A 24,263-nucleotide genomic window follows, 5' to 3' on the forward strand; every position below is an offset into this window, starting at 1 on the left:
AGTAATGCCTATGTTGCTAAAAATTGATGTTTTAAAGTGTCATCAATGTCAAAATTTTCTTCACACCACAGATATGTAAGTTAAATAGTTAAAAGGTTCGTCGATATCACAGAAGACCAAAGAGCCTCCGAGAAAGAATTAATCTAGCTATTCAAAGGGGGAACGCTGCCAGTGTCTTCAGAACTTTGCCTAAAGGGATTCCTTTTAATAATATATTTCAATTATTATATTTTAAGGTAACTTATTGATTTTTTTTTGTTATTTTGTTATATAACCTTATAGGATGACATATACAGTATATGTAAAGATGTATGTCAATTATACATCTTGTCTCTAGGCTTTTAATTTTATTTGGTTTTGTCATGACGTTTTTGACATTTTTTGGTATTACTTATATTGTAAACATTTTTTCGTAAATAATGGGAAAGAAAGATAAGAAAAAGGTAGGATAGTTATTAAATGATCAATTATGAAATAAATTTGTTTTAAAACTATTTATTTTTCAGGGTGAACCACCACCACAAGGTACTGTTATATTCTGTTATATTAACAACCATTAATCATCTAATATAATTATTAGTCAAAGCCTTATTTGATCAAAGGTTTAACCCATGAACACACAACCACGATTGCTTCCTGACCCAAAAATCGATGACGTGTGTACAGTAGGCTGATAAAATAAAATGTTAAAGTTAAACAAATATAAATAAAAAAAAAAAGATGGATTTTTTATTAAACACTTTCTTGAAGGGATTGCATACTGTTTCAATAATTACGTATTTTGGCATGTGTGGACACGAATGCCAAAGGGGTTGTGAGTGCGGTGCCGGCCTTTTAAGAATTGGGTCCTTTTTGAAGGACCCTGAGTCGAATTGGTGCAGAAATAGAATGTCGAAGATCCACTGAATTATACTTCGATATTTTAAAGTAAATCACGCGTTCGAATTAATTCGGAACGTAGCATTCATTTATCGTGTGTACTACTACGGTTTGTAACCAGTTTTGCAACACCTTTCACTGCAATTTTTCCAGATGTCGAAGTTCAAGAGGAACTTGTGCTCACGACGGAACTCGAGCCGGAACCGGAAGAAGTTCAGTACACAGATACTTCATACACCAGCGCTTCGTTTGAGAGCCTGCCTCCTGTTGTTGAGGGTATGTTTCGCATATCAATACATCGTTTCCTAGAAAATTTATGAGCCTCACGGAATTTCATTGTCAGCTCTCAGACTTTGACATTTTTCATGCTCCAACAATATCTTAGAAAGATATATTAATATGCCGATTGGCAAGGTGAAATTGTTCATGTGCAATTCATGGAATGATGTTTCGCAAGTGATGCTCACAGCGGATTATTATTATTATTATTATGTATTTAAACACACTAGCTTAATAAGATGCGCGCGTATTTTGAGATTTGGAGAAAATATCCAATCTATTTTAAAAGAGTTCAATGATGGTGCACTGATTACACTTTCCGGAAGCCTTTTCCAGTCGGCCACTACCCGGATTGGGAGTCCTATATGGATTCCTATATAAAAAAATATTTTTTAGCTTAGGTACATATGGTGCTTCGAGAGCAGATTTATTCATGATTCTACTTTCGTGGTTTGATAAAAAAGCCTTTAAAGTTAAATATGTTATATACATTGCAAGATATTCTCGCTAATCTTCCTTTTTTTATGGCAATATAAATAATCTTCCTTATTAGAGAGAAACTTCGAAATTCCTTTTTAAGCTCCCTTAATGTCTGTCATAAAGGGGCTGTCATAAGTCGTGCTAAGTCTCGACTGTAAATGTTTCCTTAAATTATACTCTAATACTTTTTAAAAAGCGATGCTATTAAAATTTTATAATTAAACTATAATTTATATTTAAGCTATGTATAACGTTCTTCTTTTGAAGGCCCCTAAGTTAAGTAAAGTTTCGGAATAAAATGGTAGTTGGCGTTCATTGGTTGTTCATTAACTTTTGGCGAATAGAAGTGTCTTAAAAAAAATGCTCTGTCATGGAAGCCAGATGTCAAGGTGGAACCGGTTGAATGTTCATTAAAAGTCAAAATCATTTATTAATTTAGGTAACACAATGTACACTTATGAACGTCAATAAATCATAATACATATACATATACATACACACACAATACATATAAAATGCTTCTAATGAATGCGTAGAAAGGACGAGAAGAACTGGCAATAAACTCCCCGTTACTCAGACAGTTGCATTCAGTCTCTTTACGTCTAATGATGAAATTTAACTTCAGTTACTTATACGAATAAATACACAATTCATTGATTTATTAATTTATAATGAAAACACAATGCATAACAAATGAAAAAAAATTTATATACGAAACAAAAAACAAACATGCAAAAAGCAAATAATTACGAAAAACACTAAAAAAATATGAATTACTATAGGCACTAACAGATAATAACACTTTTGTCAGTTCACTCAAATAAGAAAGGTCAGTTAAGTACCGACAGTGAATCATGTGCACCCTTTTCAGATTTGTCCTCAGAAACCTCAATCTATAGAATAGCTTCGTCATCGGTCTTATACGACACACAATACTGTTTGATCAATATATCTTAGTTACCGTCAACGTTATGACTTAGAGGAAATAAAAACTCTTTGAGTGACTTTAAATTGCTTAATTATTTGGTTTTTGTTGTTCCAAATATTACCTTAATAATCATAATATTTGGTTATATTTGTTAAATTATTCATTGAGACAAAGTTAAAAAAATTGTATCTACTATTTATCGATTGTCACTTTATTTTCAGAGATCAAGCCGAAGAAGAAGAAGGGCAAAAAGAAGGCGGAAGAAGTAAGACAATGAGTTTGATTATTTAGCAAAATAATCTAAATATTTTTTTATTTATTGTTCTATCTGTGAATGAATTTGATACTAATAAAGAAAAACATTATAGGTGGTCGAAGTGGTTCGAAAAACAAGCAGTGAACAGTTCCAGTGGTCTGAGGAATCTTTAGTTGGGGGTAGGTAAAACTTAAAATTAATATCATTATTTAATGAAAGCATTGGTCAAGGCAATTGTACCTGAGTAGGCAACGTTATATTTGTTTTAGTAATTCTATACTCACCTATGAATTAAATTTATTTTGATAATACAGAAGAACAGCAGAAAGTTGAAGAGGAGGAAGTTGAAACGAAAAAGAAGAAAGGCAAAAAGGGAAAGAAAGGAAAGGAAGTGGAAGAAATTCCCGCCTTTGAAAAGGTACTGTATTTAAAGAATATAAGGCCAATCGTGAATGAATATACCTTAATAAACTTCGAAATATTTATTCAAGTATTACACATATATATAAAGCTTCTTTGTATGTAGGGTCTCCTCTTGAACACTCCATTAGGATCTCTTGTAAGGTTCATCCATTTTTGCGCAGACACCTAAATACTACTTATATAAAACTTTAATTTTATGTTTATGACGCATAGGTGCCTGTCAATTGTGAACAATGAACTATACTATCCAAAGGTTTTCATCAAAATAGACTCAGCAATTTCATTGATTTATTAAAATGCAAACCTAAACTAGAAGTTAATTATATTCAACTCAATATTACGCCTTAAAAACTTCAATATGATATATACTTATATATATACGTTGACATAATAAATACAACCCATGCACGTTCGGTGTTCATGTCGAGTGAACTCGTTTTTATTGTGGATAATGTTAATAAAATATCAGGAAGAATTGTTTTGTTTACCATAGCAACGCTTTGAGCCAAATTTATTTTTTAATCAAACGCCTTGAAAAAGCATTACGTGTGTAAATTATATAAGAATAAACATAAGTTATTAAAACAAATTATCTGTGGTTCTACAACCTGGTACTGAGTCGTTATGAGTCGTTAAAATCGGAATAAAATTACTTTATTTTTATTATTTACCTCCAAATAAAAAGTAAAAATAGAAGGGTATTGAAAAGTGTAAAGAAAGGTTGCTTGACAGCCCAAAAATTGGAAAAGTATGAATAAGAAGGAGAGGGACGCATGGCTTCAGCAGCGTATAGAAGAATGGAGAGCGGAGAAAGAAGCAGAAAAGTTAGTTTTGTTGGATTGTAGACTTAAAACAAAAAAGCCTTTGTTTGTTAACCTTGTCCTTTACTTCACTAGGTTTTATTTTTTAATAGTCCGAATCCTCTTAAGGCCATCTCAAACCGCAGCATATCAATGTAACTACTATAAACCTGATTCATCATAATTTGATTACTATAATTAATTTTAAGTAGGTAATTAATAATAAAAGTGGCACCTATGAATAAAAATGCATGGATTTTAATATAAACTATATAACATCGTGGTGGCACGTGTGTTATTACCTATACGATGATTCATATAACTCATTCGTGGCTAATAATAGATCAGTAGATTACTTAGAATGCCTTGATTTTAGTTGATAAAGTTGAATTGTTTCCGGTAAAAAGTCACTCAGTAGAATTTAAATAACATTGCAGACAAGCTATTTTAGCTGGAGCGAAGGAGAAAAGACTAGCCCTGGCGCGAGAAAGAGCAGAATTGATGGCAAAAGACAATGCCGAGATGGAGATAAGAAGAGATTTATTGGCAAAGACGTGCGTTTTGTTTCATAGTAAGTTCTTCCATAACTAAAAATAATTATGTTTGTTAGATTGACAGTATGTCAAAACGAAAACGAATGAACATTTGTTTAAGCTTTTTATTAGTATTGTAGAAAATTAAATCGGCATAATATTACGTAATAGCCATAATTATTATATAGGCTAGATTGTTTTCATGTAAAGTAAAAAAAATAAATAAAAATATGTTTATTATGGAACATAGGAAAGACAGGTATCATTTATTCCACGTCATTAAATTTGAACCTGTAGGCATCTCTACTCATGGGCAAAGAAGACAGAGGGTGTAGGCCGAGAGAAAAAGCCGGCGTAAAAAACTCTCGGTACTCTTTCAAGCAACATGTCTTTTGAACGGTTGTTTTTTTATTAAGTTTCTGCTCATTTATTTAAATACAAATACGACGTTTATTACGTCAAGGTGGCTTGGTGGTCCAAATTTTAATCCTAACGAAACCATGATTGTATACAAAAAATATCCTTGCCTAAAGATCAGTGTATTAGACCAAGAAATGATCTGGCCAATTGGGTTGATACGTGCTACATGTAAAATATATATTTTCAGAATTTGAAAAACAGAAAATTGATTATGCCAGAAAAAAACAACTAGAAGCAGAGGTGAGAATTTAAACACGATTTAATCTCATTATTTTATACGAAACTATAGTTATGTTCTTTGCTTAAAACATTTTTTAAGTCGTACATTCAACATTTTCGCCTCCAGGTTTTGTAATCCGATAGTTTTAAGGATATTAACTGTCAGTAATATAAAGAAAGTAAATTCAAATCACTTTATTCTACAAAGTCGCGACTATTGAGCAGTTGAGTGGTTTTTAACGTTGAGTCCCTTGGTTTGAATACCTTGGTGAACTGCGAGGAACACGTATAACCCTATAATATAATATGTAAGATACTGAGAGTTATATTTAATTCCAGTGGCAACAATACCTCCGTTGTGACGGTCTTCCAGATCCGAGGGTTGTGACGCAAATGAATACGTACCTCCATCTATGGCAGAAGGCAGCCTGTGATGATAATGAGTTGGAGATCAGATGCAGGGATGCGCTACCGGTAACAAACGTTATCAATAAACGTTCTATAATCCTCAATTAGTTCAGTAATGTTTTGTTGAGTTTTTATATCTTTAAGTGTGTGTGTGTGTGTGTGATAAGGACAACGTAGATCGCTTATTTAAGGTTCATGGTGAGGCACACCATGTGGAACCAGCTGCTCACTAAAGTATTTTTGAACCAATTCTACTTAGGGTCCTTGAAGAAAAGAGGGGATGTATCAATTCTTAAAATGGAGATCGCTGTCACTTCTGGAAGTAACAGAGTATCAGTGATGAGGAGCACCCTCAGATAAACTAGAAGCTATACGGGTGCGCCTGCAGTTCGCTGCTTATATTAAATGTTGAAAAAGACTAATAGAGCTTTAGAATTAGGCTATATGTTAGTCGCCAGTCTCTACTCGTATTCCAAGCTGTTTGGTCGAACCGAACTAAATATCTTAACTGGGAAAAACCCTAACATTATTTTTATCTCAGATGCTGGCGATGCTGGAAGAGATTGTGGCAAACTCTCGTCAATATACGGCACTACAAGCGCAGTCTTATAATGAGGTACATAGTTTATTATATATTATATAGCTTTAGCAGATTTGAACGGAACCCTCGAGCATTGAGTGTCCATTGGCGCTGGACATCAAGTAAGACTCCTATTCGTCTGTCCCCCGTTCTATTTAAAAAAATCAATGGTGTTATGGCCAAGAGAGTGATTAGTATTCTTATTAATTTATTTATAGAAAATACTTTATTTTAGATATATTCAATACTTTAATTTGATGGAACTATTCCATTCGACGTCGAATCTGGTGTCGCAGACTTAAAAAGAGTGGCGGAGAGTTGATTTAAAAACTGGCAATAAATATAAAATAAGAAGCATTTTTTTGTGACGTTGTGATAAGTGTACATTTTGTTACCAATATGAATAAATGATTTTTGACTTTTGACTTTCTGATGCCTGTAAGATACTTTGTGCTTCTGAATCGTCGATTATTTTTTCAATCCTACTAGGTTAGGTTAGGTTAGGTTAGGTTACAATCTTTCCAATTCGAACGCCCAGCGTCCGGAGAATCGCACTTTAATCACATTGTAACCATATTAATATCAAATTCAGGTGCGAATAGCCCTTCGTGAACAACTATCCCAAGCTATCCAATGCGCTTCCTATTCCCTCCTACGGGATTTGGAACACTGTTTGGTCTGGGACTCCATACAGCTAGCAACGTATGGAAGAGAGTTCAATGGCCTAATGCTAAATATTTGGGTTGCCATACCCTTGCCTACCAGGAAACGGAAACCAGTGGAACCTGATCCGTATGTTTTCTACATCCATAAAAGCTTTATCATGTATTGTTCACCAAATATATTACAGTCATCCCTTCCATAACACGGTAGATTGGCTCCGTACAGCAACGTGTTGGAGGAGTATGCTCGCATAACGCGGTTATACGAACCCATTAAAAGGACAGGGACTGAAATCGCGTAACATCGAACCAATTTACTTACTACCTATATGCAAATTGAACACTCGCTCGTACGAAAAACATCCTGAGGAAACAGTTATGCCTCGGAATCAAATATTGATGGGGTAGGCACAGAAGGAGTATTACCTATTTGCCTATTAGAATTCAAGAATTATATACAGAAATCTGAGACCTAGATCAGAAAAAGGTTAAATACGTCACATGCTTTCCACATACGAAAGGATATTTTGTCTTCCTCTAATAAATTGGGTTTTCGCTATGATGAAAAGAGAGATTAGTTAAAAATTTAATATAATATAACATACTTTTTAAATTAATATATAATAATTAATATTTTAGAGAACCAGTTGAGTTGACATTTCCCGCGATACGTGTAGGAGTCAAGTTGCCAAAGATTATAGACGGTTCCAATGTGTGCGTGCGTGCAGCCCGGTCTATGGTAGATCTTTTAAGTGAAAGTTCTAGATCTTTTGCTTTAGCGGCTGAGATGCCTAATAGATATGAAGGTATGATTTTTAATACACTTCTTTGTTCAGTTGTTATAACATTTTACTTTTAGATTAGGTAGGCGTTACTAAATTGTTTGTTTACAAAACCCCGTGAGGGCTAAGATTCAGTTCTTTTGAAAATGTATTCTGTTCGGAAGCCATAGACAGTTAATGTTTGTTATTTTAATAATTTATATATTCATTTTGATTAGTTAAATCTTTATTATATAAAGAAGACACGTTGATAAGGATATACCGGCGGGCTTATCGCTAATAAGCGATCTCTTGCGTGTGTGGTGCAAAGTAGTGCATAACCAAATTAACACTAAAGCAATAAAATTACATGTTACACTGACAAGTATAGAATTACCAATTAAAATCAAAGAAAACATAATAAACAAGGTAATGTTACGGTTTCTGAATCTCAGTTAAAAATCCAATACGAAAGAATTAGAAAATACTTGAATAGCAAAAGTCATGATTGAGCAAGATAGGTTAAAAAGTGTTTATGTAGAATATTTTTAAAAGAGGTTACCCTCTCTAAGGTTAAGGAGTTAGCCAATCGTATTAAATTTAGTGTAATTGGAGCAGAAGCAGAATTTCTTAATTTTAAATTTATTTTGAACGTTTACAATGATTTCATTATACAAATTGTTTTAGATCTATTCATATTTAACGTAAAAGAGCATACAGAAACATACAAAATCAAGAAAGACCAGGATGTTATTAGAACAGCATTTTACAAAGATATCAAAGAGAAAATAACAGAAGTTGAGAAGTTTTTGAAAGCGAATCCGTAAGTACTCAACACGTATTCCTGACAAATTTTAAGACTCACAAGGCAACTGTTTGAAACTTCAATAGCGATTTTAATTCAATATTCAACAGTTTTTGTACGAAATTTCGAAGTAGATCGTTAGCGTGTACGGAAGCCCAATACTGACGTCTAATACCAGGGAGTACCCGGCGCTAGAACATTTAAACTTATTAGCACATAACATCTGTCTTGAGATAATCCGTTGTTACTTCGACTGGAATAATTATTTTATAAAGAAACTTATATTGTACCTTTTGCGGGTAGTGATGACCCAATCTGGTGAACATTACCTATGACAGAAGCTTCACCAGTGTTATCAAACAACCCATCGTCGTTGGAGTGCCATATGGTTTCGCTAGGCGGCGGTATCACTTAGCATCAAGATAAGCCTCCTGCCCGTCTGCCCCTCGTTATTTATCTTAGTTTTTTTTTGTTAATTGTGTATTGAGCGTAAGTTCATTAAATAAGACATATATATGTATATACATAATACATATACGAGAGATGATATATGAAAATATATTTTGGACTAAATAATGACTCTTTGAAGTTATAAATGTCATAATATATTGTTATTAGTTACACAAAAAATGAAAAAGAGAAGGAAGAATTGGATAATTTGAATATGGCTGAGCCACCATTCTTGCCGGACCCAAGAACATATATCGGGGAACAAAACGGTATGTTAATTTATTTATATTATTTTTAAGGAAACAAATAAATATACTTTGAAACACCACTACAATAGCTGATATTTGTATTTCTGTACATACAAAAATTCACATGTTTGAAACATGTGATTTTTTTTTTATTATATTATGTTATGTGCGCATTTAACATTCACCTAAACGGTGAACGAAAAATCTTGAGGAAACCAACATGTCTTAGACCCACCTTCTTGCCTATTAAAAATCATATTATATATTAAAAATTATATCTGAGGCCCAGACTTAAAGAATTCTAGGGCCCCTGTACTGGTACTTATGTTGTGTTTTCCTATAAGTCTTTTGTATTTTATTTTTCTTGTACCAATCAGAAGACATTTGTACATGTACATGTAAATATGCCGATTGTTTGCAAGCTATTGTTAATAAATAAAATAATAAATCAAATCAGGATGTCGGGTTGGAGATTCTGTGCTACCGCTCAGCTAGCACAGAACTAAAACAACATTGAAAATATAGTTTAAATAAATTTTATATTAGATTATGTACATTGTATGTATGATTAATATTTACAGAGGTCCGTTTTGCTAAATACCTGAAGACGTGCATGACGCGTACAAGAACGGGCGAAATTAATTTGAGGAAGTATAGGTTTGTACTTTATACATCGTGACAGAATTTAATCATCATCCATTAAATATGATATTTTTAATAGAGAGATTACTCTGATGGTGCACAAAAACATCTTTTAGTAATGTTTCAGAAGTTAAACTGAAATTGCTATTCGTTTTTTTTTCTAAGTTATGTCACATCATAAAAAAAAAAAATTCTCTCATAGATTTTATTTTATAATTAACCCTCTACCAGTGGTGTTTCCACAATTTTACTAACCTCTAACTTTGTCTAACCTCGGAGACTTTTCTAGGAACTTTAATAAAATCTATGAATATCTTTGCAGTTTACCTTAATTTTTAATTAATTTCAGAATTTGCAACGGCGTTTTAAATTTGGATCTACTGACGACGCCACCTCAACCAAAACAAATGAAGGGAGGAATTATTTTGACAGCTCGTAAGTTTAAATAAATTTAATAATATCTCTACAAAATGCAATCAATATTGGCCGTGTTTACTGTTAAATAAAATGTTATATTCTGTCTAAACTCAGGGCCAGATTTAGAGGTCTGGATGCCTCTATGTAACAAAGGAGTGTAGGCTCCAAATTATTTCCAAATCCATTTTTTTCAGTGGAGTTTTTCCATTCAAGAAATCTCTTAAGATTTTTTTAGTATTAAATAAAAGTAAATCAAAAGAAACGTTGTTAACTAGTTGGAATTTAAAACATTTTCTATTGTCTTCTCTTTTGGGCCCGACCCTGAATCCGGCCGGCCCTGCCTAAACTAAAAGCATCTATAAAAAGTTGATATATGATAAAATGTCATATCACATGACAGCTCCAGAATGTATTGATCATAACCGGTATAATTAAAACGCCGGCAACGCACTCGCGAGCCCTCTGGCATTGAGAGTGTCCATGGGCGGCGATATCACTTAACATCAGGTGAGCCTCCTGCCCGTTTGCCCCCTGTGTTATAAAAAAATATTACCTCTTTAAGAACTTACCACTAAAGTGTGGGCATTGCACCTATTCCACTACGCCAAACTATCCAGCATCAAGCGATCGGAACTATAAACTAAATTACTGTCTTATATCCCAAATATACTTAAGCTAAAGAATCATTCTCAACGTTTTTCAACTTCTGTGTGACTAGAGACTTCTTCATTCTCTTCCAAAACTCCTTCTTCTCTGATTCTTCTTTCGGCCAGACGATGTAGGTCTTAGTCAGCATGAGGTAGTGCAGTGTATTTGGGCGTAGGCGACGTGGAATTTCTTCTATCAGAATTAGAATTAGATCTTCTCTTCTCGTCTCTAACAGTCTGCAAATAATATATTTGTTTACAACTCTCCGCAATCGATGTGTCTCAATCTCCTAAGCTTTTGTTGTTCCAGAAAATACAGATTCGAACTAAAAAAATATGTTGTATTGGATAGTCAAATTGGTAATATTTAGTTAACTTCTGATGTTAATGTTCAAACAATATGTCGTATAACATTATGTTGAAACGTTAATGGTGCACGTTACGTAAAAATATGACGGAACTGTTCTTCATTTACACGTTACTTCTAGTAGTTAAGCTACCACTATCATAACCTGAGTATTAAACGGTGGGCTATAAAGTTCGTAGGCTGACACATAGATGGCGCTATTAGTATAAAATTAATATGATTTTCATTTTGATATTAAACATAGACAATGTATGGATGATATGTGTAAAAAGTAAATAATTACTGTTGACGTAATCACCAATTTAAAAATGAAATCAGTAAGAATATTATGAAAGAAACATGAAAGAATATTATGCACTATGCATATGCGTAATACTTTCACGGCCCCATATACAAAAACATGCGAATTAAATGAATTTAAAAAATGTGTTTATTCGCTATAACAGGGCATTATAATATTTACCATTTGGGAACCATATTAAGAAAAATACTGTGTCAGGATTCCCAGCCATAACAAACTCAAGTGTTAGAAGCCAGTCCTTTAACATTTTTAATTTTATATTGTAACAGTGGGTGTGTAGAGCTAATTATATTGGAAATTCTAATTAGTTGCTGTCTTCTGAATTAATTAACAAATTTAGAAGGTTAGCAATGTCAAATAATGTAACCTGATATTTGGCGTACAAAGAATTATTTATAAAAGAGCAAAATCATATGACCAAACGTCTATTTTTTCAATAACATTTTATATTATTTGTTATATTTTAAATATAACTCAAGAAACTAACGATTTGAGATACCTTTGAAGAAAACAATTTTTACCTGATTGAAGCTAAACTAAACCTTTAAATTTAACTTATAAGTTACAGCGTGCGTGGTCACAGTGACTGAAGACAAAAGGTGTTGAATGTCAAAAAGTACCACAACTGTAAAAAAAGTTACATGATCTGTATTTATATGCAGAATGGTAAATCATTATATGTTTAATAATACGTAGCTTCAATCCGGTAAAAAAGTGTTTTTTTTAATGTGTAAAAGCTATGTCAATAAAAAGGGCGATAATAATTGTATTCGGAAAGTAATCGGGCAAACACAATAAATTAAGGTAATGTTATTTTAATGTTAAATAAGTAATAAATATGTAGATGTTATTATAATAACTATATTCATTCATAAATAATTAAATTCAATTGTATTTAGAATTCTGAGGTCATGGTCAACAAAATAACTAATATATTATATTTTTTGTTATTAAAATGATATTCCAAAATGAAATCTAACCCTGATTCAGCACTGAGATAGCGTAATTGACTTCCGAATAAAGAAAAGAAAAGAAACACTATTGCACACCGGGGTTCCGTGTGGGCGGCTAGTCTTGTAAATTTGACATGTTAATGTTTTTAGACTTGCAACGAATATTCGGCTACTATCCGGTATTCGGCCTATTCAGCTCCTTTATTCTATTCGTAAATATTCATATCTGTTATAATCATTTAAGTAGTTATTAGTACATAAAACAATATCTTATAAATATTTAACATAGACATTACACATATTCATCTTCTGAATTGGAAAAATGGAGAATTCTATGTATTTGAATTATTGTGGTAATCAAAATTTAGAAGGGTAAGATTCTCTTTTTCTTTTATTGAAAGATAAGATTTGAAAACAAGACTTAGGACGGACTATGACTACCATATATTGAAATCCAATACATTTTTGACGTACGAATATCCATCTAGTAATAATAGTATTATAGAATGTGAATCGAAAATAAAGGAACTTTTTGCTTGCTTTGCTTTGAAATGCTTTGAACAATTATAACATATTTCTTTATATAGAACAGGGGGCAAACGGGCAGGAGGCTCACCTGATGTTAAGTGATACCGCCGCCCATGAACACTCTCAATGCCAGAGGGCTCCCGACGTCCTTTTAAGAATTGGTACGCTCTTTACTACATTTAACTAAATTAAAAGTTTATGGCGTTAAAAATTAAACGCTAACTTATGTCCGCTTTACTTGGTGGCATGTCAGACACAGAAACCTACTTGAACTATAAAAACAAATAGTCACACGATACTTACCTATGCTGAGCCAAGTGCATTTCAAATTGACACCACTGGCTGAGTAGAAATCGTCTAGATATAATTAACATAATAGACTTGGATTTATCCATACATGATACTATGTTCTCTAATATTGAGAGTCCCACCTGAAAGAAACAGCAAGTTCAATATGGAGAATGTTCTATGTTTAATTCTCAAACGGCCAATTTAGTTCGAGGAATTCGTAGAAATAAAACAATACTCATCGCCAAAGAAGACAGAGGTCGAGAGAAAAAGCCAGCATAAAAAACTCTCGGTACTCCTTTAAAAAAGAAAATCAACATACAAAGCGGTTGACAATAACCCTTACAGGTTACCTTTTATTCTTGTATTTAAGGATCTGCTTGAAAAGGTTTCAAGAAATCAATTAAGATTATAAAAAAATTATATATATTTATACAATTAATAACAAATGAGAGAATTATTTCAAATAAAAATAAACAAGAAGGCCTAACAAAAGATCGTTAAAGTTTTTCGCAATCTATTCTAGTTTCTTGGTTGTCTCTCTTATTTATCAGATCCGTCTAACTCTTCTATAGCTAAGACAACGTACAGTTTTGCGTTTAACCAGAGATTAACTAGGTGCGGTAAAAATATGACTGATACAGACACAGATATGTCTAGACATAGTTACGCACTTACTTTCTTTTTAATTTTCGTCAAAGTCAATTTAATTTTATACATATAGATAACTTATGAACGTAAGAAAAGTGGTAAGTAAAAAGGTAGTAGGAAAACTGTTAGTAAATTTAGTAGTTTAGCAAGTCAAGGGGCAACAAGCAGACGCAAGAAACTTTCTTCCACTTTTTTTAATCGCCTATTTGATTGAACTGGAGCGAATCAATCCCTGGGAATGTGATCATTTAAATATTCGTCAAATTCATAAAAAGCTTTATTGATTAATTTTCGTTTAAAGAGAGCTTTGTATTTATTTAGTTCTTGGGGGCTTGTTGTAAAAACGAGTGTTTAAAAAGCGCGGAAGGTCGATCAACTACTTTTTTTTAAATGTGACAACAATAACAACAAGTGAGTAATTTTCCTGAAGCAAAACTCTGTAGTGAATTACATAGAAGATACCTGAAAATCTCTCTCATGTAAACACACGCTTATATTGCAGTCAATCTCCACGTGAGGCAGCAATTGGTCCAGAACCCAGGCCCTGTCTTCATTGCAATACGACACAAATACATCGTAATTGAATAGTTTGTTATCTGAAGAAATTACAAATCATTTATACAGTTATAATTCTAATTACGTATATTAATTAATAGTATAATTCTCACCGACATAATTAACATCCTTGTCACTGATTAAACTCAACATGGCCGAATTCCTCATTGTTATCAAGAAGTACCTAAAATTCCGTTTGAATGTATAGATGAATACTAAAATAGGTAGGATTGCTAATAATATTAAGAGAAGCATGAGATTGCTTTGAGTTGCCACAGTCAAATCATCGGGCATGTCTCTCATGTCCTCTGTACACGTAGGTACTTCATTCAAAAACATTTTGATTCCCGTATGAAACGATAAACAGCTATATGTGTCTTCATTGTAATCCAAAAATAAGTAATTTCCGCTACCATTAATCGGAACCCCCTTGAAACAATTTGACATGGTGTCTTCGTCATCCATTTTAAGGCAGGCTGATGTTAGATTATTTCTATTCGTGATTATGTTGTTGTATTCTAAATAGCCTATGTGGAAAATGTTATTTTCATTCGTAATTTGCTCAAGCAGCGTCGGCGTCGTTTTCAATTCATTTTGATACCCAATCTCATATATCTCTCTTGTAATGCAATGACAAATCATCGAGTTTCTGGATAAAGACAGGTACTTTATGTGGCTTATATCGGATATCATTAGATCAGATATCATGTTCAAATTATTTTCTACCAAAGACAGGAGTTTTAAGCGAGGGATACTTGAAATGACAGGCGAAAACCAAACGGAAATCCTATTATGCCCCAGATCTAGTACTTGCAAATTTTCCAATGTCTCCATCGTGGTTTTTGGGATCTCGGTTATTTCGTTGTGCGAAACTTTCAGAATTTCCAATTTTTTAAAACCTTTGAACACGTGCAGTGATTTTAAAAGAGTTGAATGTGCATATAGCACTCTTAGTGAATCTTCTAATCCTCTTAGAGTTCCATTATCAGATATGACGTCACTATTGCCCGATATATCTAAATATTTCAGTGGTGAACTACCGAATGTATTTGGCCGCAGTTTGAATATTTCTGTATAGCATATGGATAAACTCTCCAATTTATTACCAAGTCGACTTAATAGAGGAATATGTCTTGTGCTCAAAGGAGTAAATGAAAAATCTAGTGATATCAGGTTTAATTGAGCAAAAGTATCCATAGATTCAAATGTAAGAGCTTTCACTGGATCATTCTTATCGAAATATGTATTTCTACTTAGATCAATATGAATTATACTACTGAGGCCACCAAACGCATTTGCATCAATAAACGTAATCTTATTTTCTCCTAAATACAAATGAGTTAAGGATGGCATTCCCATGAATATGATCGCGTCCAGGGTATCAATTTTACATGCTCGTAGATCCAATTGCCGTAATCTCTTAAATGTGACGTTCCTTAGACCGAAGGACCATGATTCTTTTCCTTAAATAAAAGTAGAATCCGTGAGTTATAAGATTCTGATGTATTGTATGGTTTGGGTGATATTTATAGATCTCAGTTACGGTAAACAACTTGTCCTAGATTACTTTAAAGGCCGGCCACGGACTAGCGAACATTCTATCAGTGGACGATGGTTTCACTTAAAATCAACAGAGCCGCCGTTTGCTCCCTGTTCTGTTGAATGACAGTTTTAGTTCCCACGTTCGCGTAAATGTTAAATGTGCACATAGATGTATCCATCAGTGTGCAGCCGGGGATCGAACCTACTACGTCAAAGATGCAACTAAGCCAACTCTGCTATCTAGATACACAATATAGAATAAAGACTACTAAGAGTAACGAAGTCATCTTAGGGTCCTTCAGGATAAGAGCCTGATGGGCAATGGGTCCATGGGCGGCGGTATCATCTAACACCAGATGGTCTTCTGTTATATAAAACAAAAACGTACTTGCATTACTGGCTGGTCCCGGAGACAATTGCTTTGCATTTGTAGCGTTAATAGACGACTCGTAAGCCCCGGTCTCCCGAATTCTCCCAAATACATTTCCATAGAACGTGACGTATTCTAAAGTCTCCGATAGGGATTTTTCTAAGTTACCGCGGAAGGTAAATATCTAAAATGTTTTTTTTTAATACATTTAAAATTGAATCGTTTTTTAAGGCACCGTGTAAAGTTTTCTGTCTCTCATATTAATATAATCAATTCTTCTGGCCGGCAACGCACTCGCGAGCCCTCTGGCATGGAGAGTCCATGGGCGGCGGTATCACTTAACATCAGATGAGCCTCCTGCCCGTCTGCCCCTTGTTCTATAAAGAAAATAAAATAAATAACGCATTTACTAAACAACTCCAATAAGAATTCGTTCAGTTCTTACTCACCGCTGGAACTCGTTGTAAATTAGCTTTGGCTATACTCAGATATTTTATCGTTTCCACATGTTTACGTTGGCTCGAGTTCTCCAAATATTCCTCCATGACAGATGCAACATTTTGTACGTATGATAGATCTACCGTATGTGAGCCTTAAATGTAGTCAAAAGAAAATTGTATTTTCATTTTAATCTTACTACAATTAACGTAGCACTGTTGGCAGCAGTGGCTTTAGCGTATGATGCCTGGGTTCGTAGGTTCGGACCCGGCTGTGCACCAATGGACTTTCTATGTCTTTCTATGGCTTTTAGACCCAAAAAGTCGACGGCGTGCGTCAGGCACAGAAGGCTGATCACCTACTTGCCTATTAGATTGACAAATGATCATGAAAATGATACAGAAATCTGAGGCCTAGCCCTAAACTTGTAGTGCCACTGATGTTTTTATGATGACTAACCAAAGTGTACTCATATGTAGAGTAAATAACACCTAACTTTATTAAATTACGTAATGTACCTACTACGCGCACAATTCAACTGGAACTGGCACTGGGAATGTACTAATGGAGTTAGGACACTATGACGTCATTACAGCGAGGTGCCTAGTTAACTTCGGCGTGTAGTTGGTAGATTTAAGTCCATTCCTCCAATAAATAGTAGTTTTATCTTATTGAAAACTCCAATAAACCAAAGAGAATATATATACCACATTTATATACATATAAACCCCCACACCCCCACACCCCTAATTTTTCTTAATACTACAAAAAATTAAAATCACATTTATAATGCCTACAGTCTAATTGCTTGTTTTTCATACCATTGACGGTCAATTCGCCATCCTTGGTGACCCAGGACTGCAAGTTGGTCATATACCCGGTAAGACAGAGCGATTCTTTGGGATTTAGGCGGGTGCCTTGTGATAAACCTAAATGAAATATGTAGATTATACTGAAAATTAAAATGATAATTAAATGATGTCTTACAATAACATCCGAAAATTAAAAAAAAAAATGTAATATTTTCTATATGGAATAAAACATTTATTTTCGTTACTTTTTTTATACAAATTGTATTTCTCTTAAGTTTATAAGGAAATTAAAATTGGTACTGTTGTGTAGCTCTTCAGGCACCAAGGTTAAACCCCTGAGTAGATTTTGGTGTTTTATGTACTCATATATATATCATATATATATATAGTAAGCATAATAAATAATAAATAACAAAGTGTAATCTCCATATCGACTGGCGTTCAAGTTGTTACATAGAACATTATATTGTAGGTAAACCAATCAAATCAATCAATCAAAACATTTGAATTTCTAAGATTTAGCGAGCCACATTTATATACGTTTATATATATGTTTATTTTAGTTATAAAATCACTTACGAAATCTTTAAAATCATTTTGAGTCCATATGAAACCTTGAGCGAAACGGCTCACACATTTTATGTTTTAAAAACACAAACTGAGACAGATATCCTTCTTAACACACGGTCCACTATATCTGAAAACAAATTATTGATTATGTTATCTCTTATAAATTCGCGATTATAATATCTTATCGTAATAGCAGTGTCTATATTATTGATGAATGTTTTAGATTTTATTCAAGTCAGTATCCAAACGACACAGAAGCGAGAGATTTTAAGGCATTTCGTCCTATTGTTTAGATCGTGATGGTGATTTACTATTATACCATATACCACCACAATTCATACTCGTAACATTTACTGTGCTAATTTAATTATTTTATTTGTAACTTACCTACTACCACTTCCTTACTTACTCAGTACTATTGTACTTCCTTTACTCTTTATTATATTTGTAATGTATTACAAAATAAATTTAAAATAGATTTCGAACGGTAGGGCTTAGCATTTCACAAGCCCATACGATGGCCCATCGGGGTTCGCCAGGCTACCCAAGGAGCTTATTATTAATACTACATTAATCCTAAGTATAGCAGTCGAAGGTTCGATTCCTAGCTGTGCACATGGAATATCTTTTTATGTGCGCATTTAACATTCACTTAAACGGTGAAGGAAAACATCATGAGGAAACCGGCTTGCCATAGAAACAAACATTCGACGGCGTGTATTAAGCAAGAGACATAATCACGAAACAGATACAGAAATCTGAGGCCGAGACCTAAAATGTTTCTAGTGCTACTGATTGATATATTTTTATTCGTTTTATACAATTTTAAGATAGGACTGACGTCTTACATCTACGAGAATTGTCTTTGCATTAACTGTAATTATTAGGGTAAATAAAATCTAAGAGTCGAACTCTCTTTACAGTACAACTACCAAAACAATTACAACCGATGAAATATCAAGTTCAATATCGGGCACCGTCACCACCAGCACCTGGGGTAACTCGCACTCCAGAAGAAATAGAGGCTGAATTAAAGAAAATAGAAGCGGAGTACGAGAAACTGGCTTTAGTGTTTTTTGAGTGAGAGTTTTTCTTACAAAATGAATAAATGTACAACTATATAAAACTAATGATTACCTCGCGGATGAGTCGCGGCTTTGACGTGCGACTCTCATCCGTGTAGTTGTAGGTTCGATCCCGGCTGAGAACCAATGGACTTTCTTTCGCATATGAATAAGCATGAGCTAAAATAGACTGGTCCAAAAAGTAAACGGCGTATGTCTGGCACAAGAGGCTGATCACCTACTTGGCTATAAGACAAATGAATATGAAATAGATTCATTTGAGAGTTTTGACCTTTTACCCCATTCTTACTCATCTTGTTGGCTGGAATTGACAGCGTCGTCTCAATGTAGTTTATTATTTATAATTATATTTATTTATTATTTATAATATATTTATTATCATTGTATGATTCATACTTTTTCAGATTACCACAAGATATAATGTGGACGGAACCACCGGTGATATGCCAATGGCAGGAACAAAGAAAACTTTGGACAAGCAACTATGTTAATGACTACAAATTTAACGAAGACAAACTTACCATACAATTTAGGACTGGTGTTTTGTGTAAGATAGCATTACTGTAGTCTTAAAATCTATGCTACGTAGTTTTGTAGTACTGGAACAACACTTAATACGTGGGTAACACTGAAAATGTTTAGAATTGGCCAATTAGAAACATTGCTAATGAAAACTTCTTTGAATTTCAATTTTAGAACTGTTTGGTAACCTAATGTATATATTGCATTAATTTGTCCTTTTTTGTGAATTTGCGGCAAATCCAAAACTCTTGTTACGCGTATAATGAACCTATCTAAAGGGCAAGTGTCCATAACGGTCGCGCATACATGAATGTAATGAAAGTGCAACGAGAGAGCTAAGTCAGGACCGTAGAAAGGGAATATGCGTGGTCTCTACCCCTTCGGGAAATACATAAGTAAATAAATAAAATACCTATAAAGATAATTCGTACAGTTGTTATTTAACCTATTTGTTACATGAGTTCGATGGCGGTTATATATGTTTAAATAAGATAAGATTTCATTTCATTTCGACACTTTGTTGTTGTGTACTTTAATTGCTAAACTTATTTAATTTAGCTAATTGCTTCTTGCGTGGAACAAGATGCGACGATGGACTAAACTAACTTAACTTCGTAATTCCTATTGATACTTATGTTATTGGACATTATCGGAAACAAGAATGTTAAATTACAATTTATGAGTGTGGTAAAAAATTAAAGGGCTCTGATTGTGCGATCATTGTTTACATTTTGTTTATGATTTTAATGTTTATAACTTATATCATTAATTAACTTAACGAATGGTAGTTTACATAACTCATGGATGAATTAATTATTATGTATTTTAGGGCCGATTGGTATAGCAACACTGCGTTATGGGAATTTGCCTTATCAAGGTTGGGATATGAGACCAGACCCTAATGGGTATGTATTTTCTGAATATGCTTGACGGTATTGCTTTGTTTTATGTAGGAATTAAAGATTTTTGAAATTTTATTAATTATCTCTCATTGAGTATATTACGTCACCTGTATACTACGTCAAAATAAAATAAAATCTGTTCTTTATTTTTAAATATGATTATTTCTTAGCGGAGGTCCATCGCGTTATACAAATAACGTATTTTTTCTTAACATTCATTTACATATATATCAACCGCTTAGTGGAACCAGCTGCCTACTAAAGTATTTCCGAACCAATTCGACTTAGGGTCTTTTAAGAAAAGACCGTACCAATTACAAAAAGGACGGCAACGTAGTATAATAACGAGCCCTCGGGCAGTGACTATCTATCTCTGACTGGCGGTGGTAGCACTTAACATCAGGTGAACCTCTTGTTCGTTTGCCACAGGTTATTAAAAAAAATTTCGATACTTAATTCATAAAATTGTTGTCTATTTCAGAAAAGGCGTGATAATTACAGTGACAGGTGTTTGTATAACCGTAACGTGGATTTGTATTGGAAACACAGTCAGATTGCAGTGGATTGCCAACGCGACAACATCCGCCCTAAAACAACACTTCAACAAACCATATAGTGTCAAGAAGATGGTTCAGGTATTTACTAATAGGCTTATTAATACATACTTTAAGTTTTACTATAAATGCTAGCCATTATCTAGTTGATAAAAGGGCCTGGGACTAGTGCTGGGTAGGCTACTTCTAATTAATTTGCTATATTTGTTTTTAAATAAGTTTTGTTTGATGATTTGCTTTTTTAAAAGAGTACCGAGATTTTTTTTACTCAATAAAATTCTTGATACTATTTGCTGATTTTTATTGAGATTTCGCAGTTTCAATTCGCCTTTTCGATGTATAGGAGACCGTTGATAGTTATTATGATAGTTATGTTTATATTAGATAATGATAGTTTAATGTGGTAATCAAAAAGTCAATTAAAAAGAAGTCGAAAGTCATTAACGCGAATTAAGTTCGATGTTCGATGTTGAATGAAACACTTTATTTGAAGCTGGGTTTAATTGGTTAAAACATGAGCTTATAACTAGGATAACATTAGGGGTAATAGGGTTGCGATGTTGCACTACTAAAAACTACCTTGACTTTGATTTTTAGTTCGTAAATCTAATTGATAGTTATGTCATTTGACATTATCGGAAACGAGAATTAGACATTACAATTTATGAGTGTGGTAAGAACTAAGGGGATCATATTGTCTTCCACTGTGTGATGATTGTTTACATTTGTTGACGAAATAGCAATACAGTTTTAATATTTGTCGACGCCTCTTTGGCCTGATAAGTAGTAGTTGTAGCTCCTTACTAACATTGTGTAAAAAATTGGCGATTAAAAAGAGTGGTGGAGAGTTTATTGCCAGTTCTTCTCTTCCGTTGTACGCCCTTGATTTGAGAACTGGCAGTAAATGTAAAATTAGAATCATTTAATATTTATTTTTTTGACGTTCATAAGTGTACAATATGTTACCTATATAAATAAATAAATTTTGACTTTGACTTTGACATACTCTCTATACTTTACTAAGGCATCCGGCGAAGAGTATAATAAGCTACCTAATGGAACTTAAATGTTTTAGATTATGCGTGAGGCGGCGTGCGATTTCTTCCCTGACTTTGACGGGCATAACCATCTAGAAGGCTCTTGCCCAAAGGAATGGGTTGCCGAGAGGCACAATTATCATGCAATGGCCTTTCTATCAAGGGCTTATAATTTTCAATGGAGCCGGTAACATTTTGGTGACTTACAAGAGCGTATGTTATGAACAAAAACTACCTACTGATTTTTCGACACTTTCGAAGTATTCGTATAAGTAAATTATATGTATAGAATATCATATCCCTTCCATTTCAAAAGGTAGTTTAATTTTTAAAATATGTATATAGATTAGTTTTTGACATCTTAAATAAAAGAGGAATTTATGTTTATTCTCGTACTATGCTACGTAACGAATTAATGCAATGTATCAGTCGAAGAGAGTGCCTACGTCTGGCAATAATCGGGGCGTAACACCAACAACTTATAAAACTGAGGAAGCCTGTGTAAGCAAAATATACAGCCTTGGCTCGTACACCAACTGTTAAAGGAATGCATTAAAAAACTTTGTATTTGTCATTTTACGAATGAAAACTGGAATTATTGAATATTTATTTTGTTGTAGCTGGAACCAAGCAGCTGGAAGTCGAAACATTATAATGCAATTACGCGAAGCTGTTGATAAGAAGAGAGAGGTGTTGTATCTTATAATCTTTCTATTTGGTCTAATAACATACTTAAAAATATCTAGGTACATGTTATATTAGATCAATTGTGATTTGAATTTTTTAGTACCAAGTTAATGGCATACCCAACATTATAAGGATTTCCTCGTTATTTTATATTATTTTAAAGATTTATTTTACTTTGTTATCGAATAGTTTAGGCAATGTCTTGAGCGATAAAGAAGAAGAAAAAGTGAAATGATATTTGTCATATGCCTAGATTTATATAACTGACATTTCGTCTTAATTCAGTTAACAAACCATGTTTTTCTTACTGTAATAATAGCTATCCAACAGAAGTATTGGAAAATAAGTTGAAGAGGCTGATCATGATGATAATTTCAGGGTAAATTTCAACTACTTCACGCGACACCGCAGAAGGCTGTAATACTCAAATGCAACGAGCTATCATCAGAATTTGATACTGACCCAGCTATGGGCATGCAGGTATGTCCAGAACCAATCTATTCATATAATATTTTAAAAACTAGTCCTAAGAATCATATCGCCGATGAAGTCATAATTGTATATCTTATCTACGCTTCTACATGTAATCTGTAACTCTACTGGTTATGATTCTTTCCCGCTTTTTTGAGGTTGAGAACCTTATAATTTCGTAATATTCAGAATTTACTAACCTTTCTACTTAGTGTACATGGTACTTGAAAAGCGGATGCATTTTATATAAAAAAATGTTATTCTACTATAGTTTAGATAATTTACTCAAACGAATTTCCGATACTACTTACTAGTGTTGTGATGTGGTATAAATACATTTAAAAAATAAATACATTTTAATATATTGCAACATTTTATTACTTCTGAATAACTTAAAAAAAATATCTGTTTCAGTTTTACCCAGACCTATTCACATTAAATATGTCGTATGGATCAGTGGATGCTCGTCGTACGACTTTTAACATGAAATATCGATTAGTGGAGACCGTATTTGATATGCTTCAAGAGTTAAAATTGTCCAGTTATTCGTAATATTCTGTTAAAGATACAAATAAATTTGTCAAACTTGTATTAAATCTGTACATATTTAAACAAAATATCTTAAACTATGAAATACGAAAATCAAATACAACCTTATATAGAAAGAAAATATTTGATAAAAAATGAAAAAAAAAACTTGAATATTTAAGTTCCACATTATGAAGTTGTTTTAATAAAATGTCCTTTCTGTGGTACCCTATGTATGATTGTATGTATGTAGCGACCTCACTTC

At 33.3% G+C, this 24,263-nt stretch overlaps 3 protein-coding genes across 4 annotated transcripts; 2 read left to right on the forward strand and 1 right to left on the reverse strand.

Annotated features, from left to right (window-relative positions):
* Positions 1-2,770: 2,770 nt before the first annotated feature.
* On the forward strand, positions 2,771-10,142 carry LOC110995714 (dynein axonemal intermediate chain 7). Its single transcript, XM_045631508.1, has 13 exons — positions 2,771-2,831; positions 2,935-3,001; positions 3,137-3,240; positions 3,978-4,069; positions 4,483-4,616; positions 5,186-5,238; positions 5,557-5,691; positions 6,167-6,241; positions 6,798-6,997; positions 7,507-7,673; positions 8,316-8,451; positions 9,052-9,152; positions 10,123-10,142. The coding sequence occupies exons 4-13, from the start codon at positions 3,996-3,998 to the stop codon at positions 10,140-10,142; spliced, it is 1,095 nt and encodes a 364-aa protein (XP_045487464.1). The 5' UTR covers positions 2,771-2,831; positions 2,935-3,001; positions 3,137-3,240; positions 3,978-3,995.
* LOC110994622 (toll-like receptor Tollo) lies at positions 9,652-18,341 on the reverse strand. Of its 2 annotated transcripts, XM_022261434.2 has the most exons (8): positions 18,222-18,341; positions 17,652-17,782; positions 16,842-16,984; positions 16,411-16,576; positions 14,594-15,943; positions 14,388-14,521; positions 13,290-13,417; positions 9,652-11,074 (listed from the first exon to the last, which is right to left on the reverse strand). In XM_022261434.2, exons 1-8 carry the CDS (start codon positions 18,236-18,238, stop codon positions 10,861-10,863), a joined length of 2,283 nt encoding a protein of 760 aa, XP_022117126.2. In that variant the 5' UTR covers positions 18,239-18,341; the 3' UTR covers positions 9,652-10,860. The 2 variants fall into 2 exon arrangements, with proteins under 2 accessions (XP_022117126.2, XP_045487313.1); XM_045631357.1 differs by lacking the exon at positions 9,652-11,074 and having other exon boundaries at positions 14,598-15,943; positions 18,222-18,335.
* A 130-nt stretch (positions 18,342-18,471) lies between these two features.
* LOC123689780 (dynein axonemal intermediate chain 7-like) lies at positions 18,472-24,079 on the forward strand. Its single transcript, XM_045631358.1, has 9 exons — positions 18,472-18,514; positions 19,136-19,292; positions 19,702-19,844; positions 20,649-20,724; positions 21,203-21,356; positions 22,351-22,499; positions 22,933-23,002; positions 23,378-23,479; positions 23,885-24,079. Exons 2-9 carry the CDS (start codon positions 19,162-19,164, stop codon positions 24,020-24,022), a joined length of 963 nt encoding a protein of 320 aa, XP_045487314.1. The 5' UTR covers positions 18,472-18,514; positions 19,136-19,161; the 3' UTR covers positions 24,023-24,079.
* Positions 24,080-24,263: the final 184 nt, after the last annotated feature.

Source organism: Pieris rapae, chromosome 15 (assembly GCF_905147795.1).
Source record: "Pieris rapae chromosome 15, ilPieRapa1.1, whole genome shotgun sequence".
In the NCBI taxonomy this organism is placed as follows: Eukaryota; Metazoa; Arthropoda; class Insecta; order Lepidoptera; family Pieridae; genus Pieris; species Pieris rapae.